The 25,823-nt window shown below is 39.5% G+C and overlaps 1 protein-coding gene across 2 annotated transcripts in view; it reads left to right on the forward strand.

The window, feature by feature from the left end:
- Positions 1-1,340: 1,340 nt before the first annotated feature.
- MYOM1 (myomesin 1) overlaps positions 1,341-25,823 on the forward strand; it is a 147,615-nt gene continuing 123,132 nt past the window's right edge. For both annotated transcript variants that reach the window (XM_025365122.1, XM_025365123.1), the window contains exons 1-2: positions 1,341-1,645; positions 6,151-6,468. In XM_025365122.1, the coding sequence (XP_025220907.1) occupies positions 6,179-6,468 (290 nt within the window). In that variant the 5' untranslated portion in view covers positions 1,341-1,645; positions 6,151-6,178. The remainder of the gene's footprint in view (positions 1,646-6,150; positions 6,469-25,823) is intronic.

The raw sequence follows: 25,823 nt of genomic DNA on the forward strand, positions 1-25,823 counted from the left end.
GAATTGCTTGAGCCTGGGAGGCAGAGGTTGCAGTGAGCCAAGACTGCACCACTGCACTCCAGCTTGGGCAACAGAGTGAGACCCTGTATCAAAAAGAAAAACAATTTTGATAGACACAAGTAACCTTTATTCAGTTGATGTAACATCACTGTCAGAACATAAGGCCAATAGATCAAAATACCAACCTACTGCATACATATAATCTAACAATGAGTTTTTATATTATTGGTGTCAGTAATAATAGCTGATATTTACTGAGTCTATATTATGTAACTGTCACTAGGTCAAGTGCTGTGTCTGCAGTATCACATTTAATCACGACAGCAATCCTATAATTTGGATATTATTATCCCCATTTTATAGACAAAAAACCTGAAGCTTAGGAAGGAGAAATAAATTGCTAGAGATTACATGGCTACTAAGTGCTATCAGTATAGTGGGATCTAGATTTGGTCTGAATCCACAACACAGGCTCTCACTACCGGGTTATACCTCCTCTTCATTGGTCACACCATTTAAAGAACGAAGAAAGGGAATCTCTTATTAGATGGACTGACCCTACTCTGAGTTAGGAAGGCTGAAACACTGAGTTGCATCTCAAAAGGCTTTAGTTAATGAACAGGGAATCAAATATTCAGGCCTGGCCAGGCGCGGTGGCTCACGCCTGTAATCCAGCACTTTGGGAGGCTGAGGCAGGCGGATCACGAGGTCAGGAGATCGAGACCATCCTGGCTAACATGGTAAAACTCTGTCTCTACTAAAAATACAAAAAATTAGCTGGGTGTGGTGGCGGGCACCTGTAGTCCCAGCTACTCAGGAGGCTGAGGCAGGAGAATGGCGTGAACCTGGGAGGCAGAGCTTGCAGTGAGCCGAGATCGCGCCACTGCACTCCAGCCTGGGCGACAGGGTGAGGCTCCATACCCCCCCCCAAAAAAAAATATATATATATATAGTCAGGCTTGAAGCTAGGACTTCACCTTGTAAATTTTCCTGAAATGAGAGAAATAGTGACCGTGATGTCAGGTAAAAATTGCCACCATGTGTAACCCATTTCTTCCTTGTTTTGCCTTTAGTTAGCTTCAAGTTCTTTTTTCACTTTGTATCTTTTAAATGTACTGTATGTGTGTTATTAACAGCATGCCCAGAACCATATCTTGGCATTAAAATTCCATGAAGTCCATTTTGAGACTCATATTACTACACCTATTTTTAGCTGTTAACACAAACCACTCTTTCCATTACACTTTTACATTATCTAATGATAAAGTGACATTGAAAATAGCTCCTGTTGCCAAATAAAAATCCTATATTTTGTTTAATTGGGCCAGACTCATTGACCAGCATTATGCAATTATATTACTGAGGCAGCTACCTGCCCGTGCGCCTCTCCTCCTCCTGGTTTGGGACTACCCTCCCCATCTGCTGCTATATTTAACTGCTTTCTTGGCCATAAAAGGCTGGTTGTGTGGCCTGACATTCGACTGCCTGACCACATGCATTATTTTTGAACTGGCCTCCAGGGTCCTGTCTTTAGCCCTGCCTCTTAACATTTTCTTGGACTCAACCTAGGCGGAGTTTTCATTCTCTCATCCAGCTCCTCGGCCTCATCGGAACATTTCCACCACCATCACTCCTTTGGAAACTGGTAAGTGTGACACTGAAGCAGAAGAATGCACTTGATAGCTTATGAGCTTAGCAGCACTGCAGTGTAAGTGCTTTCTTTCTGTCTTCTGAACTCAGCAGTTTTCTCAAAGAGATGTCAGAATAACAGAGAAATAGGAAAGTGAAGCTCCAGGGAGGGAAACCAGAACAGCCGGGTGCCAGTTGGGCTGGCACAGCTCTTCTCTCACATCACTGTATTCTTTTGAAATTAAGCTGCTGTTCCTGGAACTGTAAGGAGGTCATATTTGCCTCGGATTGAACTGCAAGCGTGTGTTTAGTGCTCCTTCCAAGTACGGTTTGGTTGAAATCTGAAATGGGTGAGAGACAGGAGGCCCTGTGTTTTCAATCCTGTGTGTGCCATACAATGCTCCCTGGTTACAAATTAGACCGAAAGAAGAAAAATTAACTCTGAAGTCACTAGTTTATAATTCAGGGATCTTGCTGTGACAATGCAATGTGGGTAAATGTGAGCGTGCACAATGATATGGCCTCAAAACCGTTAAGTAATATTTCAGAGGCAACATAGAGCCCCACATAGCGATTTTTCTGGGAATCGTTTTCATCAGCTTTTGCCCTTTAATGACTGCACAAAGGTATCATAAATTACAGCTACGGAATTTGTATTTCTTCCTAAATTCTCAAATTATTTTCAGAAAGAAAATTTAGGTCTTAAAGAAACAAAAGACACTAAAACCATCTTTCCTCCCAACCTTCTCCAGCTGTCATGTGTTGGGGCTAATCCTGGCTTTAGTTAACTTCAAGGGCTTACTTGATGAAGAGGAGGTGGTTGTACCTTTGTTCCAGAGGTCAGGGCTGTGACAACAGCAGGGAGGACTTCAAGTCAAACCCCGTTTACTTGTAACCTACTATCTATGTGAGAGGAATATTAAGTATTATTAAAAATAAATGTATTTGGGAGAAATGAAACAGTAAAAAATAGTATTGGGGCAAGATACTTAAAGATTTTATTTTGTGAAAATAACAGCACTTCAAATCATCTGGGGAGTGAATTTAGTTTATAACATAACAAGGTTCTTTATTATTTATTTGAAAATCATTAAAATAACATGTGCCATGTTACAATGTAGTATCATAACAGAAACTTCTCTAATATCTTTATAACTGCCTAATAGAATTCTGTATTAACATTTTCTAACCCCTTTTGTCTAGTAGTTATTAGTTATACATGGTAATTCTCCTCTATATTTTGTAACAGAAAATAGCCATCTATTTAAGGGTTGAAGCAAAGTTGCTTGCTAGTAGCTATTTTTTCTCTTAGGAAATGCCATGTAGATTGATATCTTCCATGAGCCCTAAGATAAATATTTCTGGAGTGAAGTTTGCTCGATTTTCTTCTCTAGGGAATACATGCTGACTTTTAAAATAGTTTAAATAAAAAGTAGTTTTAAACTTGACAAAGAATATGCTGAGTTTAGAAGGATTCATTCTTCATTTTGAATTTTTAAAAAAATGACATTTGGAGAAAACAGCTCACTTTAAAACTAATTCTACAGCATTAAAACACTTGAGGGTGGAGCTTTTATAAAACTATTACTTCATCCAGGGTTGTCAACATGGCTGATAGGCCTGCTTCAGTGGATAGACTATTCAAGAATGCTAAGGCAATGTGATGTCTCCCCACCCTATGCTAAACAAACATACCCTTTGACTTCCAGTAGAACTGTTAGCTCAAGTCCACAATGCCAGCTGCCACCCTGGGAATCGACTCTCTTACCTCTTTATGTAGGGAGACTAGAAGCCTGTATGCTCCCTATGGAGCAAACAGTTGTGGTTTTTTTGTTGTTGTTTTTTTTCTGCTTTGAGACTATACCTTTGCTTGAAGTGTTTGTGAGATTTGAGAGAGCTTATATATAAGATTAGCATACTCCAGGGTTCAGTTCTAGAACTTTATTTTATTTATTTTATTTTATCTTAGATTTTTACGATAGAGACAAGGTCTCACCATGTCGCCCAAGCTGGTCTCAAACTTCTGGGCTCAGGAAATCCTCCTGCCTTGGCCTCTCAAAGTGCTGGATTATAGGCGTGAGCCACCATGCCTGTAATTTTCTTTTCCGTGTATAATGGTTCTCACCTGTTTTCTTTTAGGACTTTCTTTTCCGTGTATAATGGTGCTCATCTGTTTTCTTGGCTTTCGATACCACCTATATGCTGTTGACTCCCAAATGTAAATCTGCATCCTGGACTTCTCCCCTGCACTCCAGAGTCACGTATCCAACTTCCCACTTAAAATGTCTCCTCTGGGAGGTCTAACAGGCGTCTCAGATGTAGAGCATTAAAATCAATCGCCTGTTTTTCCACCCCAAATTGATACTTTCCCACATTCCTCCCCATCTCAGTTAATAGCAACTTGTCTTTCAATTGCTCAGGCAAAAACCTTGGAGTCATCTCTTTCTTTCACATCCTAATTCACAACTTTCAGCAAATGCCATTGGTTCTAACTTCAAAACCTGTGCAGAGCTTGACCACCTCTCACACTTTCACTGCTACCCCTGTCACCTCTAGCCTGGACAATTGCAGTGGACTTTGTATTCTTTTGCCAGCAAAGTGCCATGGACTGGGTGGCTTAAACAACAGAAATTTATTACCTTACAACTCTGGAGGCTGAAGTCCAAGATGAAGGTGTCAGCTGGGTTGGTTTCTTCTCAGGTCTATTCTTGGCTCATGGATGGCTGTCTTCTCCCTGTGTCTCCACATGGCCTTCCCTCTGTTATATACATATTTGGGTCTTGGTTTTCTTTTCCTATAGAGACACCATCATATAGAATTAGGGCCCATCCTAATGGCCTAATTTTAACTTAACTTCCTCTTTAAGGACCCTATCTCCAAATATGGTCACATTTTGAGGTACTGGAGGTTAGGGCTTCAACCTAGGAATTCTGAGAGGATACAACTCAGCCCTTTCATAGGTCTCCTGGCTTTCACTCTCTTCCCTCCACAGTCCATCTTCAGACATCGGCAAGAATGAGTCTCAGCTCAGAGTCTTCCAATGGCTTCTCAGCCCTTTCACAGTATTAGCTGAAGTCCTTACTGCTACCTACATGACCCTACACTACCAGCCCATCCCCCATGCTCACAGCTCACCTCTCTGACATCATCTCCTATACCTTTCCCACCCCAGAACCCCTGGCAATCAGCGGTTCCTGGAGCACGATAGTCATGTTCATTCCTCAGTGCCTTTGCTCTGGTCTTCCTTCTGGAATACTCTTCCCCAGAAAGTCTCATGCTCAGATGTACTTTCTAGGGAAGCTATCCCTGCTGAGGCTGTTGAAAATTGCATCCATCCCTCTTACCTGCTTTGTTTTTCTCTGGTTCTTGGCATATTAACCTATGTCATACTTGTTTTCTCTATTGTCTTTCTCCTGCAGTAGACTGTATGGTTCTGAACAAGGTAATTACAGCAGGCATTTTGTCTGTTTTGTTTACCACTGTATTGTTTTGTTTTGTTTTGTTTTGAGACAGAGTCTTGCTCTATTGTCCAGTATGGAGTGCAGTGGCGCAACCTCGGCTCACTCCAAACTCTGCCTCTGAGTTCAAGTGATTCTCCTGCCTCAGCCACCAGAGTAGCTGGGACTACAGGTGCCCACCACCATGCCAGGCTAATTTTTGTATTTTTAGTAGAGACGGGGTTTTGCCACGTTGGCCAGGCTGGTCTTCAACTCCTGACCTCAAGTGATTCGCCTGCCTCAGCCTCCCAAAGTGCTGAGATTACAGGCATGAGCCACCACTCCCAGCCTCACTACTGGATTTGATGGGCTGGATGGTGCCAAGTGCACAGTAGGTGCTGTTAATTATTTGTTGAATGAACACCACATGACGCTATCCTTCCACATTCTTCCAGATGAAGCCCCAAATGAAGAATGAAATGGCAGAAAATTAGAAATATGTATTATGGAGAGTCTGAGGAAAAAGCACAATAGCCAGGTTAGAAAAACTTTGTTTTTCTAGGAAAACCTCCTAGATATAATTCTTTTTAAAAAGGTACAATGACAGGGCAAGCCCATCTGGGCTATGAAGTGGAGAGTTTTTTGAATATCCAGTTATGCTAAACTTCATACCCTTTTTGGTTTACTCTTTGGAAAAGATAAGAATATTAATTTTTATTTTATTTTTTTAGACAGGGTCTTGCTCTGTCACCCAAGCTGAGTGCAAGGGTCAATCATAGCTCACTGCAGCCTGGAAGTCTTGGGCTCAAGCAATCCTCCTGCCTCAGCCTCCGGAGTAGCTGGGACTACGGACACACACACCACACCCGGCTAAATTTTTCTTTTTTCTTTTTGTAGAGATAGGGTCTCACTGTGTTGGCCAGGTTGACTTTGAGTTCCCGGCCTCAAGAGATCGTCGTTGGGATTTCAAGCATGAACCACGGCACCCAGCCAAGAGTATTGATTTTTACACATTGATTTAGATGACTTGTTCTATGGAATTTGTTCCTTAATAATTCACTCAAAAAGTGTTGTTTTCCTTCAGGTGGCCCGGTTCCTTCAAGGGGCACAGGATGTCTTTGCCTTTTTATCAGAGGTCCCACCAGCACTATGATTTCAGCTACCGCAACAAGGACCTCCGCACCACCGTGAGCCACTACCAGCATGAGAAGAAGCGCTCGGCCATCTACACCCAGGGCTCCACGGCCTACAGCAGCCGCTCCTCCGCCGCGCACCGCCAGGAAGCCGAGGCCTTCCGCCAGGCGTCCGCCGCCTCCTTCCAGCAGCAGGCCTCACAGTACGCCCTGAGCTCTGACGTCAGTCGGAAGGCTGCCTCAGCCTATGATTATGGCTCCTCCCATGGGTATGTCGGAAGCACTCTTCCCACCTCAGCGAAGAGGCGTGTGCGCTGAGTCACCCTCCCAGTTACTTCTTGTTTTGTATTGGTTTGGTCTTGGTTTTCTGAGGCAGAGTTTCGCTCTTGTTGCCCAGGCTGGAGTTCACTGCAACCTCTGCTGCCTCCTGGGTTCAATCGACTCTCCTGCCTCAGCCTCCTGAGTAGCTGGGATTACAGGCATGCACCACCACGCCCGGCTAATTTTGTAATTTTAGTGGAGACGGGGTTTCGCTATGTTGGCCAGGCTGGTTTCGAGCCCCTGACCTCAGGTGTTCCACCCGCCTGGGCCTCTCAAAGTGCTAGGATTGCAGGCGTGAGCCACCGTGCCCAGCCTCTCCCAGTTACTTCTTAAATACGGCAGCCCAGCATTTCAACCAAGTGTGCAGGCAGACCTTGGTTGGGAGACCTGGGACCCATGCCTACCTATTTCCCTTTATTGTCTCTTTTAGCTTCACAAAGAGCTTGGTGTTCTCACGGGCGAGCCTTGCTTGTGTTGCCAATTTGCTATTTCTAAGAGCAGGGAAATTTTGCCACAGGTTACTTTAGCAGCAGCAGGGCCGGAAAAGATCATTTCAGTACTCACAGCGGGTTTCCTCGCACTCAGAATGTTTCTGCCTAGATGAGAAGCTGATATATAGAATTTAAAATTCACAGGTCACAGGAGACTGAACTACTGCAAAGATGTATTCTATTAAATATTTTTTCAATATCTAATAGCAAAAACTTAAATTCAGAACTATTTATGCAACAAATAGTTTCTTTAGCTCGACCATTTGATAAAAATATGGCCCTATTTCAGTCAAAGAATAATAGGAACCAACCTGTATTCTGACAAAATTAGGTTTATTGACCCAATGCAATGAAGGAGACTAAACACTAGAGGAAAAAGGGCTATTTTAGGATTCTAGGAAGAGTGGAGCTTAGATGCAGGTCTGGTCTGCAAAGTGAACCCAGGGTGCTGTTTATTTGGAAACTTAAGATAAGTGTGGACTGTTGTATCCCCAAACCCCTTATCTGGGACTTCTCACCAGAAGTGGGAATTGAGGCTGCTTCTCTGCTTCAGTGAAGCAACTAAGATCCTGCAGGCAAGAGTGAGATGTTTTGCTCTTACTGATAAAATTTTAAACAGCAAGCTCACTGATTGTCTTTGATATTAGAGAAGAGTTTCTCAGTGAGTCTATAGTCACTCGAAGAAGGGGGTTACCGTGACACTTTACAACAGCAATGTCCCTGGAGAAATGTCATTTCCTGTTCACTTTGCAGTTGGCTTATCTGTGGCTGCTATTTCAGCCTGATGAGTGATGGGCAGATATTTACTTTCTCAGTCCAAGGCAAGTTTTATTTTCTTCATATTCAGAATGATCCCCTATTCATGGAGATTAAAAAAACACTTGCAAGATACATGTGACTTTTATTTAAAATCTATGTTCCACAGAAAAAAAATTGCTGATCTTCAAAACATAGACATTTCTGGGCCATGTGGTCAATAACCACCTTCTGCCTCTAATCCTCTTCTCCAAAGTATCTGGCATAGGTTGCATTTTTTGCTATAAATGTAACATAGTTTTCAGTCTAACAAAACTTAAGTCCACAAAATATCCGGTAGGGCAACTAGAAAAGCTGTTTTCTCTGGGAATCTAAAAAGGTATTGAGAAAATAATAGAGTGGTCAGTTTAACTAGAAGTGACGCATGCTTCCAGAGGCAGAAATTCCTAAATCCCTCTTGGATTTGAGCAGCATCTGATCTACAGCTATCATTTTATCAGTGATGGTGGCCTCCTGGGAGCTTCTGCTGGGTTCAGTAACAGCCAGATTCTGCTGGGGTTTACCTGGAATGTATGATGGCAACACTCTGAAATTCCATTTAAAATGGAACAGGATCACTTCGCAATCTCAAGTTCATAGGTCATATTCTGCCGTGGGATATTCATAAGGATCATACATTGGCTGCAGATATGGAAATACTGTCACTGAGGTGAATTCATTTCTTCTAGCACTTGCTTCAAACGAACTGCCTTCCAAAGAAAATCTGGGAGGAATTAATACCAAATGCATATGACAGCCTCAATTTGTTTCCCTGAAAAACGTTCTGCAGATATGCTTAAGAACCTCATTTAGGAAAATACATGTAATAGAGAAAGATTACATTTTAAATATCCATTTTCCTGGACTGTCTGTGCTAGGTTTATAGAAGATGGGCATTTTCATTATAAGGCAGTTGTCAAGGTAACTACTTGTGTACTTATTTCATTTCCCCAGTGCTGTAGAATCCAGAGTTTTATGAATTTGTATTTTTAAAGGATCTTTATTTTCTCAACTCTATTGCAAAATTTTATATTAAAATTATTTTAATTTTATACAAATCCTTCTTTTAGCCACATATGCAATATTTATATTTATTCATAATCTGATATATCATTAGTAATTAAACCTTTGAGCAAATTTTATTATGAAAACATTTGATCTATATAATCCTCAGGAGACTTAGCCATTTTGGCCATAAAGAGCCTTAGACAATAAACTTTCTCTAGGGAATGGAACTGTAATTATTTTTCTGTGTTCAAACTCATTACTTTTTCCTTCCTACTATGTATATATTTTTGTAGGTAGGTATTTATTATGGCTTGCTATGTTTGAACAACTTAAACTTTTTGGTAGAAGCATGCTGACCTAGAAACAAGAGGGGGAAAAATGCCAATATGTTTTCCTTTGAATAATTCAATGTGAAAGACAAAGAAAGCCAACTCAATCCTGAAGGAATTTTAGTCTTTCTTTTTTTAGACCTAGAACACAGGTGCAGATAATATTTTTTGAACACTTCAAAGTCTTCATAATTCCTTTAGGTTATATTTTAGCTTGCTCAAAATGAAGCAACTTTTTCCTGCTAAATGAAAGCATTCTCTTTGGATTGTGCACAGTGTTGTTGATTAAAACCCCTGGGGTTGGAAATGCACCTCTGTGTAGTGTAAGTGCTCCGCTTGGTCTATTTTTAGCTCTGCTTTGTAGTTAGATGTCCAGGGTTAAAGTGGAAACTATGGAGAGTTACATGTGCTCAGGGCTTGGCTGACCTTAGTGAGTCTTAGGAACAATGACTAGTTTAGTGTCAGTGCGCTTGCAGTACAGATCAGTTAGCAATTGTATTTTGAGCCACGGGTTATAAAGTAAATTCTGGACGGCTTACTCTAAATGCCTTTGTTCTTGGTCACAGTGGGAAAAATAAAGAAAATAATTTAGGAAAACAAAAACTCTTAAAATGACAAGATTACTACTGTTTCATGCTAATCAACAAAATATCATCAGGATTAAAGGAGCAGTGTTACTCATGACCACTTTGCAACCATTTGGCAAGGGTTCTTAACCTCTGTCCATGAATGGTTTCAGTAGAGTCTTGGATGATCTGAAATTATATGCAAAATTATGCACAGATGAGAACTTTTCTGGAGAGAGGGACTGTAGCTTTCATCGGATTTTCAGGGAGCTCTGTGACTCACCAAAGGTCAGAACCATTGCTCTAGAAAGTCTAAAAATGAATAACAGAGTCTAGTGTATGACCGGAGGACCTCTTTCCTAATGCCAATGTTATAAGGACTTAGGATGAAATAAGGCAGATGTTTACAGAAAAGGTGGGATTATGGAAAGCAGGCACCTTCCATTCTTGCAAGTAAGCTGGATCATACATTAAGATGAAAATAATTTAAAAAGAATGTTTTCTTATTCTTGTAAGTAGAATGAATGACTTACAAGAATGAATAGCTTACAAAAACCAGAGAACAGCACAGCAGGTTTCTCAGGTTATGGGAAGATTTAGAGCTGTTCCTCAGCCTTCCATGGTAACAGTAGACATTTATTCTAAACAGACTAAAATTCAGCCTATATGACATAATTCAGCATTGCATTCTCTATACCACGGAGTCTTTAGAACAGCTCTGAACAGTAGAAATTTTTATCCTCATTTCGTAAATGAGAAAATTGGAAACCAAGGAGATTAAATGACTTTTCTTCATTACACTAGGAAGGAGCAGAGTAGTTATTTGAACCCTCGTCATACCCAAGTCCCCACCCTTTCCGCGGGCACGTCATGCCAGTTATGGTCAGCAACTCCCCTTGATCATACACCACTGGGTTTTCCTTGAAACATCAATATGTAGTTTTGCATTGTGCTTCCTTTGATTTAGCCTTCTTGTAGAGAATCTATTGAGCACCAAAATAACCAAGATTTAGAGCAGGGTACCGTAGATGGAAGGACACAAATTCTAACAAAGAAAACCCAAGGAGTGTCCATGAATGCCAATCCTGGAAACTTACAGACACTTTAACCCACCATTTAGAATCAGACATAGATGTTTGCAAAGGAGTCTCAGAGACAGCAGTTTGGGGATACAAACACTGAGGCTTGAGTGACTTTCCCTGGGCACCCTAACTTTAAACCATGCCCCTCACCTACCCCTATGTCACATTGATCAACCACCCCCAGTGTGTCACCCAGCTTATAACCTCTTGAAACTACTAGAGTTGGTGAAGACCATGCTAACATTCAAAACAGTTATAATTCTGACAGAAGATACCAATGCTAAAAATAGAGACCACTAAACACAGCAGAGAGTGCAGAGAACTTGAAAGCTTGTTCCATCTCCTACCCCAATATCCTTTCAAAATGTGTTACCAAAGAAATCTGCCTTGTGGACACTTTTGTGTCCTAACCTCAGCTATGAGCTGTAGATTCATGTCATTTTCTACATATCTATTTCTGTAAAATGAGGAAAATGACTGTCCCTCATGTTGTGAAGTTGAAAAGAGATAATCATGTAAGATGTTGAGTGTGGTGGCTGGCACAGGGGGAACACTCAGTGAGGTTTAGGCGTTCTAAGTCATTTATTCAATAAATATTTACTGAGCGCTAAGCACTGCTGTAGGTGCTTGGGATAAATTACTGAGCACGTTATATTGAATTCTGTTCTATTAAGTAGAATTATATTTTATACCAGAAGGTAATACATGTTATAGAAACAATAAGAAGCAGCAGGGTAAGAGAGCAGGAATGTGGGCCAGGAGTACAGGTTAGAATTTTCAAGAGGGCAGTCAGGCCTTGTGAGAAAGTGATATCTGAGCAAAGAAATGAAGTAGCTCAGAGAGTTAGCCATGAGGTTATCTGGGGAAAATAGACCAGGCATCAGGGACAGCCACTGCAAGGCCTTACAGCACAGAACAGCATCGAGGCCCATGCGAGGGAATCGGGGGAGTGATGGATAGTGCAGGTGGAGAGGATGTCAGGAACGTGATGGGTGGGGCAGGACTGATCATGGAGGGCCTGTGGGCCATTGAAGGGAGTTGATATTCTGAGTTAAAGAAGGAATCCATGACAGTTTTGAGCAGAATAGCGACATGCTCTGACTCAGCGGTAACGGCATCACTGTGGCTGTTGCAGAAGCAAGCTCCCTTGTTAGGAGGCTAATGCTGTGGTCCAGCCAGGGCCAGATGTGCAGAAGAGGGGATGTGTGAGCAGGTGCCAGATGTGAGGGTCTACTGGTTATGGCTGAGTTCTGAATTCCTTCAGATTTCTCTCAGACCTCCTCAGCACCCTTAACCAGGGAGTTTTGAGGCTGAAATGGTCTGTGGAGATTTTGCGCATATAACGAATCTTCTGAGACTCTCTTTAGGTGATATGATGATAGTAAAACCATTTACTTGTTCCCCATTTTCCCAGATTCCATCCACGTCATGTCTAAGAAATGCCTTATTCTTTTGTTAGTGTTTTTCTGGTATGTAATAGGAAAAGCACCTTGAAATAACGATAGTTGTATGGAGACTCAAATCCATCTGGAGACTGAAGTGGCTGAATCTGAATAACAAAAAATATTGAGCCAATTGACTGTTACTGGAAATGACATTTGCTTAGGAAGCTGCTGATAGTCTGGGCACAGTGGCTCATGCCTGTAATCCCAACACTCAAGGAGGCCAAGGCAGGAGGATTGCTGGAGCCCAGGAGTTTGAGCCCAGCCTGGGCAACATAGTGAAACCTTGTCTCTATTGTTGCTGATATATCAAGGTTTTACTTTTTTTCCTTTAGAAATGATTTTATTGCTTCTTCTCTAAATAAAATTTTAATTATTATATATAAGAAAAAAGCATCATAGTTCATGGGTAACAAAAATCAATACAATATTCTAGGGTTTGTCTTCCAGTATTTAAATACCAACAAAATGATGAGCCACATTATCTCCTATATGGTAGAAGTTCAGAGGGAAATAGCTATGAAAGTAGAAAAGCCAGAGTTACTTTGTTCAACAGGCTGTTGCATTATGTTGTTTTTATTTTTTAATAGATGGGATCTTGCTCTGTTGCCCAGGCTGGAGTGCAGTGGTGCGATCTCGGCTCACTGCAACCTCCACCTCCTGGGCTCAGGCGGATCCTCTTGGCTCAGTCCTCTCAGCCCACAAGTAGCTGGAACTACAGGCACACGCCACCATGCCTAGTTAATTTTTGTATTTTTTGTAGAGATGGGGTTTCACCATGCTGCTCAGGCTGGTCTCAAACTCCCAAGCTCGGGCAATCCGCCCACCTCGGCATCCCAAAGTGCTGGGATTTCAGGTGTGTGCCACCGCACCCGGCCTGTTGCATTATGTTCTGAATCCCAAAGACCAACCCTAAATCCAAGGAGAATGGTCCTCTCTATGTACCAGCCTCCTGCTCCAGCTTCCTCAGCTGTAAACACAGGGAGAGATAGCTAGGATTCTCACTCCTGGTAACAACAGGTTTCCATAATTGGCAATTTATAGATCCATAGAACTGTGGAATGTTAAAGCAAGAAAGGACCAAAAGTTCATATAATTTAAGCCCTTCCTTTCATAGATATGTAGAGTGAGGCCCAGAAAGACATGGTTCCTTCTTTGCCTCCTGTGCTTGACTCTTTTGTCAGGCTCTCATGCAGCCTAAATCAAGTTGAGATGGCATCAGATACACTCAGAATGGCATCATCTTCCCTAGGCAGGTGAATCATGCTGTGAGAAGGAAGGCATGTCCTTTTCTAGAGTGGATTAGAATGAGTCAGCCAGAGGAGGAGGAAGGGCAAAGCCGCTACCTCTCTGGGCTCAGAGGTGAAACATTTGCTCTGTCCCTGCAGAGCCTTGACCTCCACAGTATCGGCACTGGCCAGGTAATGGGGTGTAACTGAACGTCCACAGAGAGATCTCTGGACTCTGGAAGCCCAAGGCTGCCCTTGCAACAGGCTTGAGGTTTCCCACAGCCATCTTTTAGATGAAACAAGAAAGCAAGAGTAAGGTAACTTTTATGCAATGTCTAGTCAACCCCAGTGACCATCCCAAAGTAGAGTGGGATGTTGGCGTCTGGGCTGCATTATAAATAAGTGAATAAGACCTGCTTTGACAAACCTTGGACACCTCAGTTCACAAAGAAACAACCTTAGACTTCATAAGGCATCTCCTGGTACTATTGTCAAGTGTCTTTATACTATAATGTCTAGGAAATATGGGGTAAACTCTTTTACTCCTGCTTAAAAACCATAATCTAGTCTGATTAAATTCACTTATGGAGTAGTCAGAAGTGAATAAAAATGGAAGGATGTATATAGATAAGAACCATACGATATTTAATTCTCTCAGAGTTTTACACATTCACCTTTTCTAGAACAAATGAATATTCTGCATTCCTAGGACAGTTGTTTTTATATCATGGCTATACACTAACTGTGGAAAGTTACCGAAAAAGCGAGTAAAAAGCGAGTAAAAATAGCAATGGAAATTTAAATCATGGAAAAAATAAAGCAATAAATTAAATGAAAAAATTGTGGTTGTATTCCTATTTAGTTTTTTTTAATTTAAAAAAAGCTAAAAGTGAGATATTTCTATGACTAAGAGTAAAATGATGAGAAGAGATTAGTGTAAGATAAATAATGCAAAAAAATTAAAATCCAAGGGAAGGTTATTTATTTTGACATCATAGTATTTATTATGATGCTACCTGTCGATAAATTTCAAGGATCATGTCGATCTAAATAAATTCAGGTTTGTACCATAAGAAACTTTTCCTGAAAAACATATTAGCAAAAAGAGGACTCTTTTCAGCTTCCTACTTGTCCATGAACTTTGATGTTCTCCTGAAACCTCCGTGTGTGTCAAGATTGGGAAATGGGAGAATGAAAAATCAGTAGGTTTTGGGCCACCGGGATTGCCTGTATCAAAGGAGGAGGAGCACAAAACCAAACTGCTGTCAATCAAAAGTAGATCCAAAACAACGTTTTCACAAAAGTCCAAAGAACAGCATCATTTTTCAGGTTTTGCAAAGAGGAAATTGTGGCTGATAGAAAAGTAGAGAGTAGAAAAGAGAATGCAAATTCCCAGTGACTCTGCACTGGGTCCTGAAGATGAGAGACATAATTCAGATGCTGAAGCTCTGCAGAGGAGCAGCTAACTGGAGCAAAGACAGCCCAGAAGAGGCCCAGAAAAAGCTGACCCACAGTTTAAAAACATGGCCTCTTTCTCTCTTCCAGTAAATGACTGATCATCTTGCATATATGTGAACAGTACTGAGCTGTAAATATATGTAAAGATGAAGTTTTTAAAGGAACTTTGTTAGAATAGAAAAAATGAATTCAGCTCTTTTGTGGCCACTCAGTAAAGCCTAATGACAACACATAGATAGGTCAGCATTAAAAACAGAGCTTTTCATCCTGGGATGTCCTACCCATCTTTCAATGTCCAGCTCTTCCACAAAGGATTCCCTGATAACTCTAGACAGAAACTCGTTCTTGAGTGTGTGAATTCACATTTTGTTTGCACTGGCTTTGTGGTTACTGGCCTTCCTTCTTTGTGTTCTTCTATCCTTTCTTCCTTGATTGACATCATATATTTACTCCCTTACTAGACGTAAAGCTCTCAGAATACAAGGGTTTTACATTTATCTTTGTATCCTACTCCTACCCCGGTGCCAAACACAGTATTTTACACACAGTAGATACTCAGTAAGTTTTTTTGTCGAATAAATGAAATTGCTACAGAATGTTAAGAAATAAACCTGTGAGGATTTCAGTGGTATTATAACATATAACATGTTATATATATATATATATATAGTGAACGATTGAAGAAGGAGATTATTCAATAATGTTTGAAATAAACTTTCTCATGCACTTTCTGAAATATCAGCTGGGTTGTATGCTAAGTTTACATTTAGCTCTATAAGAAACTACCCAGTGGTTTTCCAAAGTTGTTGTACTGTTTTACATTCCCACAAAAATGTATGGAGATTCTAGTTTATCCACATCCATGCCAACACTTATTATTTTCTGTCTTATTTATTACAGCCATTATAATGTATGTGTAATAGAGGTTTGTGTGTAATGTGGTTTTGATTTGCATTTGCTTAATGACCAATTTTGTTAACCATCTTTTTTGCATTTAGTAGCCATTTCTGTATCTTCTTTAGTGAAATGCCTATTCAAATCTTTTGCCCATTTTTTAATTGGATTTTTTTCTTATTGAGTTGTCATAGTTATTTAAATAGTTTGGATACAAGTACTTTATTAGATATGTTTGCAAATATTTTCTCATTCTGTGCCTTGTCTTTTCCTTCTCTTCACCACAGTGTCTTTCCAAGACCAGAAGTTTTTAATTTTGATGAAGTTCAGTTCAACAATTTTGTTCTTTTCAAATCATGCTTTTGGTATTATATCTAAGAACTCTTTGACTAAGTCAACACCTTAGGGAGTTTCTCTGATCTTTTCTTCTAAGAGTATTATCATTTCAGCACTTAATATTTAGAACTGTGATGCATTTTGAAGTAACTTTTTGTGTATAATATTGAGTAAAGCTCTAAATTCATCCTTTCACATATGGGTGTACAGTACAACTGATTGCCCCAGCAACGTTTGTTAAAAAGATTATCCCTTCCCCCATTAAATTTCTTGATACCTTTATCAAAAATCAATTGACCATAAATGTAGAAGTTTATTTCTGGACTATCAATTCTGTTCCATTAATCTATATGCTTGTTCTTATACCAGTACCATACTGTTTTATAAAAAGTTTGAAACTGGTGAATGTAAGTCCTCTTAGTTATTCTTTTACAATATTGTTTGCCTATGTAGCTCCTTCATATTTCCATATAAATTTTAGAATCATTTTGTCAATTTCTACAAAGAACAAAGTCTACTGGGATTTTGATTAGGATCATGTTGAATCTGTAGATCAATTTTGAAAAAATGTATCATTTTAATAATGCTGAGTTTTCCATTCCATGAACATGGAATGCTTACTTATTTAGTTGTTCTTTCACTTATCATAATAATGTTTTGTAATTGTCAATGTACAAGTGTTATACTTCTTTGTTAAAGTTATTCCTTAATATCTTATTCACTTTGATGCTATTGTGAATGGAGATGTCTTAATTTAATTTTTGGATTATTCATTGCTAGTATATGGAAATATAATTGATTTTTGTGTTTTGATTTTATATCCTATGACCTTGCTGAACTCATTTATTAGTACTAGCAATTTTTGTGTGTGTATTTTTTAGGATTTTCTACACATCAGATTATATCATCTGTAACAAAAGGTGGACTTACATCTTTTCAATTTTTTAAAAATTAATTACCCTGACTAGAACCTCCAGTACAATGTTGAATAAAAGTGGTAAGAGCAGATCATTGCCTTGTTTCAGTCTTAAGAGGAAAGCATTTTGTTTTTACCATTAAATATGACATTAGGTGTAGATTTTTCATAGATGTCTTTTATCAGGTTAAGGAAGTTCCCTTCTATTTCTATTCTATTGAGAGTTATTAATAAGAATGCTGACTTTTGTCAAATGCTTTTTCTGCATCTATTGAGATGATAATATGGTTTTTGTTTTTTATTGTATTAATATGGTATATTACACTGATTGATTTTCATATGTTAAATCAACCTTGCATTTCTGGGATGATCTTCACTTGGTTGTCTATATTGCTGGATTCCATTTCTTAATATTTTATGAAGGATTTTTGCATCTATATTCATGATGGATATTGGTCTGTAGTTTCCTTTTATTATAATGTCTTTGTTTGGCTTTGATATCATGTAATACTGACCTTATAGAATGAGTTGGAAAGTGTTCCCTTCTCTATTTTTGGAAAAAAAAAAGATAAATGATTGGTATTATTTCTTTAAGTATTTGATAGAATTCATTAGCAAAGCTATTTGGGCATGGACTTTTCATTGTAGGAAAATTTTAAATTACCAGTTCGAGTTCTTTACTTGTTCTTGATCTCTTCAGATTTTTAAATTTGTTCTTTTTTTTTTTTTTTTTTTTTTTTGAGACGGAGTCTCACTCTGTCGCCCGGGGTGGAGTGCAGTGGCCGGATCTCAGCTCACTGCAAGCTCCGCCTCCCGGGTTTACGCCATTCTCCTGCCTCAGCCTCCCAAGTAACTGGGACTACAGGCGCCCGCCATCTCGCCCGGCTAGTTTTTTGTATTTTTTAGTAGAGACGGGGTTTCACCGTGTTCGCCAGGATGGTCTCGATCTTCTGACCTCGTGATCCACCCGTCTCGGCCTCCCAAAGTGCTGGGATTACAGGCTTGAGCCACCGCGCCCGGCCTTAAATTTGTTCTTGAGTTAGTTTTGATAATTTGAGTCTTTATAGGAGTCCTATTTTGTCTAAGTTGTCTAATTTGTTGGCATAAAGGCATCTACATTATTTCTTTGTGAGCCTCTTAATTCCTATAAGGTTGTTAGTGATGTCTCTTCTTTCATTCTTGATTTTAATAATTTGTGTCTTCTATTATTTGTAGTCAATTTAGCAAAAGCCTTACTAATTGTCACGATCTTTCCAAAGAACCAACTTTTGTTTCATTAATTTTATTGTTTCTCTGTTTTCTTTTTATTTCCCCTCTAATCTTTATTATATTGTCCTTCTGCTTGTTTTGTGTTTAGTTTTATCTTTTTCTAGCTTCTTTTGATGGAACCTTAGATTATTAGTTTGAGACCGTCTTTTCTAATACAAACACTTAAAGCTATATATGTCCCTCTAAGTACTGCTTTAGCTATATCCCATATATTTTAATAAGTTGTGTTTTTGTTTTTATATAGTTCAAAGTATTTTCTAATTTCCCTTGTGATTTATTTTTGACCAATAGGTTATTTAAAAGTATGTTGTTAATTTCCTTATATTTGAGGATTTTCTAAATTTTTTTCTATTGTAGATTCTTGTTTAATTCTTCTGTTATCTGGGGATATATTTTCCATGATTCTAGTTCTTTTAAATTGATTTAGATTGTTTTGTGAACTACCATAAGAACCCTCCTTGAGAATGTTGAAAACAATAAGTATTCTATTGTCCTTGGGTAAAGTACTCAAGAAGGATCAGTCACGTCAAGGTGATTGATAGTGTTTTGCAAGTATTCTATGTTCCTGATGATGTTTTAAATCTAGTTATTCTATCAGTTATTGTGGGTGGAATATTGAAGTCTCCAACTATTATTTTTCGGTTTCACATTTCTTTTAATTCTGTCATTTTTGCTTTATGTATTTTGGGGATCTGTTTTTAGGTGTATATACATTTATAATTATTATGTTTTTCTGAGGAATTGACCATTTTATCATTATGAAATGTTTCTCTTTGTTTCTAATAATATTTCTTGATGTAAAGCATATTATGTTTTATATTAATATAGCTTACCATTTGCATGGTATATCTTTTTTATCCTTTTACTTTAACAAATGTGTCTTTAGAGTGTGCCTCTTGTAGCAGCATGTAAGTGAATTAGTGGAATCTTTTTTTTTTCCATTCAGTCTGACAACTTCTGCCTGTTCCTTGGAGTTTTTTATTCCATTTGCATTTAGTAAAATTACTGATATAGTTGTATTTATGTTTGCCACTTTTTTTAGTGTATCTCATATCTCTTTAATTACTCCTTTATTGCCTTATTTTGTATTAAATGAAACTTTTTAGTGTATCGTTTTAATTCTTTTGTTTCTTGACTATATTCTTTGAGCTATTTTCCTAGGGATTGCTTTAGGAATTGCAATACACATACTAACCTATCTCTATCTACTTCAGATAATATATACTCACTGAATACCAGTAAACATAGAAACTTTTCTCTAATATAGCTTCATTTCCTTTTCCCTCCTTTGCACTATTGTCAAGTATATTACAACTATGAATGTTGTAAACCCAACAACACAATGCAATAAATATTTTCTACAATATTATGTCTTTTAAAGAATTTAAGAGAAGGCCAGTTGCAGTGGCTCACATGTGTAATTCCAGCACTTTCAGAGGCTGAGGTGGGTGAATCACTTGAACTCAAGAGTTTGAGACCAGCCTGGGCAGCATGGTGAAATCCCATTTCTACAAAAAATACAGAAATTAGCTGGGCATGGTGATGTGTGCCTGTAGTCCCAACTACTTGGGAGGCTGAGGTGGGAGGATGGCTTGAGCCCAGGAGGTCGAGGTTACAGAGTTATGATCACGCCATTGCACTCCAACCTAGTTGACACAGCAAGACTCTGTCTAAAAAAAATTAAAAAATTAAAAAAAAAAGAATTTAATAGAATATATATGTGTAAAAATTTACATACATATATGCGTATAAGCTTATATACATATAAATTTATATACATAGTATGTATAAGCTTATATACATATATGTGCATACACATGAGTGTATGTGTGTATGTACACACACTGTCTTTTGTATTTACCCAATTATTTACTTTCTGGTGTTCTCCATTTTTTTAATGTGGGTTTAAATTACAATTAAATTACCTTTAATCTTTTTATTTTTTTCTCTTTTTGAGTCGGTGTCTCACTCTGTCGCCAGGGCTGGAGTGCAGTGACATGATCTTGGCTCATTGCAACCTCTGCCTTCCCGGTTCAAGTGATTCTCCTGCTTCAACCTCCTGAGTAGTTGGGATTACAGGAGTGCACCACCACGCCCAGCTAATTTTTGTATTTTTAGTAGAGACGGGGTTGCACAATGTTAGACAGGCTGGTCTCAAACTCCTGACCTCAAGTGATGCACCCACCTTGGCCTCCCAAAGTGCTAGGATTACAGGCATGAGCCACTGCGCCCGGCCAGATACAGAATTCTTGATTGACATGGTTTTTCAGCACTTAAATATGTCATGTCAGTGCCAATTTTCCTGATGAGAAGTCTACCATTCACAGTATTATTGTTCCCCTGTGTGTAAAGAATCATTTTACTCTTGATGCTTTCAAGGTTTTTCTCTGGCTTTGACTTTCAACAGTTTGACTTCAATATTTCCAGGTCTGTGTGCCTCTTTCTGTGTTATTCTACTTGGGTTTTTTGAGTGTCTTGGATCCACAGATTAGTATTTTCATCAAATTTTGGAAGTTTTAGTCTATTATTTCTTCAAATATATTTTCCTGCCCTTTCTCTCTCTCTTCTCTTTCTGGCATTGTCATTACTCACATGTTAGTATGTTTGACATCGTCTCACAGGTTTCTGAGGCTCTTTTAATTTTTCTTTATTCTTTTATCTCTCTGTGCTTTAGACTGGGTTATTTCTATTTTCAACTTTATTGATTATTTCTTCCCTTATCTAACATCTGCTGTTGCGTCCCTCTAAGAAATTTTCATTTGTTATTGTACACTTTAACTCCAGAGTGTCCTTTGATTTTATTATTAATATAATTTATTAATATATATTAATATATTAATATATAAATTAATATAATTTATATTTCTTTGTTGACATTCTCTATTTGTTGAGTCCTTGTTGTAATACATTCCTTTAACTCTGTAAACATGGTTTCCTTCAGTTTTTGAACATATTTATAATTGCTGCTTTGAAGTCTTTGCTAAACCCAACATCAAGGACAACCCAGAGACAATTTTGGTTTACTACTATTTTCTCATTGGTGTGAGTTACATTTTCCTGTTTCTTGGCATGTTTCATAACTTTTGTTGTTGTTAAAAATGGGACATGTCAGATAATACATTGTTACAATTCTGAATTCTGAATTTTCCTCAAAGTGTGTTGTTACTGTATTTTGGTTTTGTTTTTTTGTTTTTGGGTTTTTTTGTTTTTGTTTTTGTTTTGAACTGGAGTCTCACTCTGTTGTCCAGGCTGGAGGGCAGTGGCGTGATCTCAAGTTTTGTTTAATAATTTGGCTGGACATACTTGTAGAATCTCATGTGGCTGTAGGTGTCTCTGCTCAGCTTCGTTTTGTTTTTTAAATTCTTGTTCTCATTTTTAAGCCTGAATTCCTAAGAATCACACTGTGTTTGCATAGATTAATGGCCAATGAGTGGTCAGACATTGTGCCCAGACAGCTCAAGACAGTAAATCTTCCACCCTCTGGCAGTAGATCTGTGTGTGTGTTGGGGAGCACAGTTAAAGTGTGCCGGTAATTTTTTATTTGCTTTTCGAGATGGAGTCTCACTGTGTCCCCCAGGCTGGAGTGCACTGGTGCGATCTCGGCTCACTGCAACCTCCGCCTCCCGGGTTCAAGCGATACTCCTGCCTCAGCCTCCTAAGTAGCTGGGCCTACAGGCATGTGCCACCATGCCCAGCTAATTTTTGTATTTTTAGTAGAAACGGGGTTTCCCCATGTTGGCTAGGATGGTCTTGATCTCTTGACCTCATGATCCACCCACCTCGGCCTCCCAAAGTGTTGGGATTACAGGCGTGAGCCACCGTGCCCAGCCTGTGTGCAGGTAACTTTTAAGTAAGTCTGGTTTTGCTTAATTCTAGGCTCTCTTGCCTGTCCACTGCACGTGTGCACAGGTTTACAGTCAGCCAATGATGTATGGAAAACTTGGGCCTCTCCAATCTTTCCTACACATATTTGTATGGAGAGCTTCTGAAGGCCCCTATGACTATTTTATTTTCCAGATTTTCCTGGTAAATTTCTGGCTGATCTACCAATCTGCTGCTTGTCCCAAGCCTGATTGTAACCTCAGGCTAGCTGAGCTGCTGGTCTTCCCTTGTTTGTTTGCCACCTAGATTGCTACTGTTATTGACAATGCTGCTGGATGTGGGGTTTATCACATTGTGCCCAAATCAAGTCATTCTTCCCTGGCTGCTCCTTTTCATGCCTTTTCTCATCTTGGTTGAACTACTTTATGGACTAAGCTGGGAGTAATGGATGGGAGAAGCGTAGGCAGGAATGACACACAGACTCCCGCTGCTCATACATGAAATTCAGTTGTTTGTTTGTTCTATGAATAGCCACTTCTCAGTGTAGCGTATGCCTTTGATTGATTTTCAGAGCCCTGATTGGTTATTTTTGACAATGTGTTCTATATCATCACTGCTTTGGAAAGAGGAGCTGAAGAACTATTCCTTCCACCATACTGGAAGTCCCACCTCTGCATCAGCCATTTTTAATCATTCCTCATCTGATTCTGATGTGAAACCAGGGTTGAGAATCTTTGCGCTAGGGTTGGTTACAGGAGAATAAATCTTTTTTTTTTCTTTTTCTTTTTTTTGTGACGCTGTCTCCCTCTGTCGCCCAGGCTGGAGGGCAGTGGCGCCATCTCAGTTCACTGCAACCTCCCCGTCCTGGGTTCAAGGAATTCTCTGCCTCAGCCTCCTGAGTAGCTGGGATTCTAGGCATCCGCCACCATGCCCAGCTAAGTTTTGTATGTTTAGTAGAGACGGGGTTTCACTGTCTTGGCCAGGCTGGTCTTGAACTCATGACCTCGTGATCCACCCGCCTCGGCCTCCCAAAGTGCTAGGATTACAGGTGTGAGCCACTGCACCTGGTCATAAATCTTTATTTCACTTCATTCAATAAACATTTATTGAGTTGTGTCAGGCACTGGGTACAATGCTAAGGATATGAAGATCACTGAGACCATCCCTCTTCTCAGGTAGTCACAGGCAGTGGGAAAGACAGAGAAACCAATAATGCAGCCTAACCCTGAGCACGTAAGGATGGGTGATGCTGGCTTTGGGAGCACAGTCAGTGGAGACAATGCCCACAGTTCATCTTTTCTCTGAAACATGCTGATAGGCTGTCAGAATGTTTTCAGAAAGTAACATAGCCATTATGCAGGTCTACACTTCCCATAAACGTGAATACATTTATTCATCCTAGTAAACCTGGAACAATTTCCCCAAATTATATGGTGATTATAAACATAACTTTAAGGGGCCAACATTTTATTTTATGTTCAGTTTAATGACTTTTTTTGTGCTTTATTTTAGCTGTAACTGATTATTTTGTAACTTCAATTTAGGTGAACAAATTCAGGAACAACGAATCAACATCAAAGTCATCATGGACAGTATGACATGGTTTTATGGTCTCCAAACTGGGGAGTCCACAAAGGCAAGCCACTGGGGTATAGAACGAAATAGTAACACTTCTTTTTTTTTTTTTTTTTGAGACGGAGTCTCGCTCTGTTGCCCAGTCTGGAGTGCAGTGGCGTGATCTCGGCTCACTGCAAATTCTGCCTCCTGGGTTCATGCCATTCTCCTGCCTCAGCCTCCCAAGTAGCTGGGACTATAGGTGCCCGCCACCACGCCCGTCTATTTTTTTTTTTTTTTTTGTATTTTTTAGTGAGACGGAGTTTCACCACGTTAGTTAGGATGGTCTCGATCTCCTGACCTCGTGATCCGCCTGCCTCAGCCTCCCAAAGTGCTGGGATTACAGGTGTGAGCCATTGCACCTGGCTGTAACACTTCTTTTTTTAAAAAAAAAATCAAATGCGATCTTTAGCTTTTTTCTATTGATTGAATGTTTCATAAAATTGGACTATTTATACAGTAGTATATGGATAGAACTTATAAATAAACATATGTAGGTAGTATGCCCCCAATTTTTTAAATTAAGAGTACTTGATCATAAAAGTTGGAGATCCCTGCATTTTGGGAGGCCGAGGGAGGCAGATCACCTGAGATCAGGAGTTTGAGACCAGCCTGGCCAACATGGCAAAACTCCGTCTCTACTAAAAAGTACAAAAATTAGCCGGGCATGGTGGCGTGCACCTGTAACCCCAGCTATTCAGGAGGCTGAGGCAGGAGAATTGTTTAAACTCGGGAGGCAGAGGTTGCAGTGAGCCGAGATCGCACCATTGCACTCCAGCCTGGGCGACAGAATGAGACTCCGTCTCAAAAAAAAAACGTTGGAGATGACTGGTATAGTGAAAAGAACACTAACCTAAAAATCAAGAAGAGATGAGTGCCAGTCCCAGTTCACCACCAACTCACTGTGTGAGCATGGGTGAGTTACAAACACTCTCCAGGCTTTGCTTTCCACATCTGTCAAATCAAGGGCCTGGTATAAATATCCCCAAGTCCGCTTTCAGCTCTGAAATTCTATAAATGGTTTTATTCTTGCTTTTCCTGTTATGAAGTTGAATAAGCAAGGGGTTATAATATTTTCTCTTCAGTATTTGAATTAGATGCAGGTGTAAGTCTACTTCTGAATTCCTGGAATATTTCCAGAGAGTGCATGTTGTACCTTGGCTACGTCTCTTCCCTGTGGTGCTACCAGTCATAGATGTATGTGATAGTGTCCTACACACCAGGATATGTATTTAAAATCTGTTAACTGTAGACATATTAACAAGGACTAGCATAATTGGTGGGGAGTACAAAAAGATGTACCTAGATATAGATACAGTTACAGGCTCATAGATACCTGTGCACACACACAATTAACCCTTGCCTTTTGCTTAATTTGATTGCTTTCATCAAAATTCAGAAAGCTTCAAGATTTAAGCTAAGCACATTAAAAAACACTACATCTAGTTTTAATAGGGAAAGACGGACACCAATCCATACATATTAAGTTTGGTAACTACTCAGAAGTAAGTTGTTGGCTTATTTTCAAAATTTAAATACATAAAAGCCCAAGGGGTTAGCAAGCCTTTATTTAGCTCTTTGATTTAAGATCAAAGAAATTTAAAATCTACATATTATATGTAACTCCTCTAGAAACATTTTTCAACTTTAAAATTCGATAGAGTAAGATGTTGGACTTCAGAGGTCATGGATCATGACAAAATAGACTATGGATGTTTTTCTTAAGATAATTATGCTTATTATAACAGTCACTTTCTTTAAAGTTTGTATCTCTCTGTTTTAGTTTTTTTTTTTCTTTTGAGACGGAGTCTCGCTCTGTCCCCCAGGCTGGAGTGCAGTGGCGCCATCTCAGCTCACTGCAAGCTCCGCCTCCCGGGTTCACGCCATTCTCCTGCCTCAGCCTCCTGAGTAGCTAGGACTACAGGCACCTGCCACATCGCCCGGCTAGTTTTTTGTATTTTTTTAGTAGAGATGGGGTTTCACCGGGTTAGCCAGGATGGTCTCGATCTCCTGACCTCGTGATCCGCCCGTCTCGGCCTCCCAAAGTGCTGG

Source organism: Theropithecus gelada, chromosome 18 (assembly GCF_003255815.1).
Source record: "Theropithecus gelada isolate Dixy chromosome 18, Tgel_1.0, whole genome shotgun sequence".
NCBI classification, from domain to species: domain Eukaryota; kingdom Metazoa; phylum Chordata; class Mammalia; order Primates; family Cercopithecidae; genus Theropithecus; species Theropithecus gelada.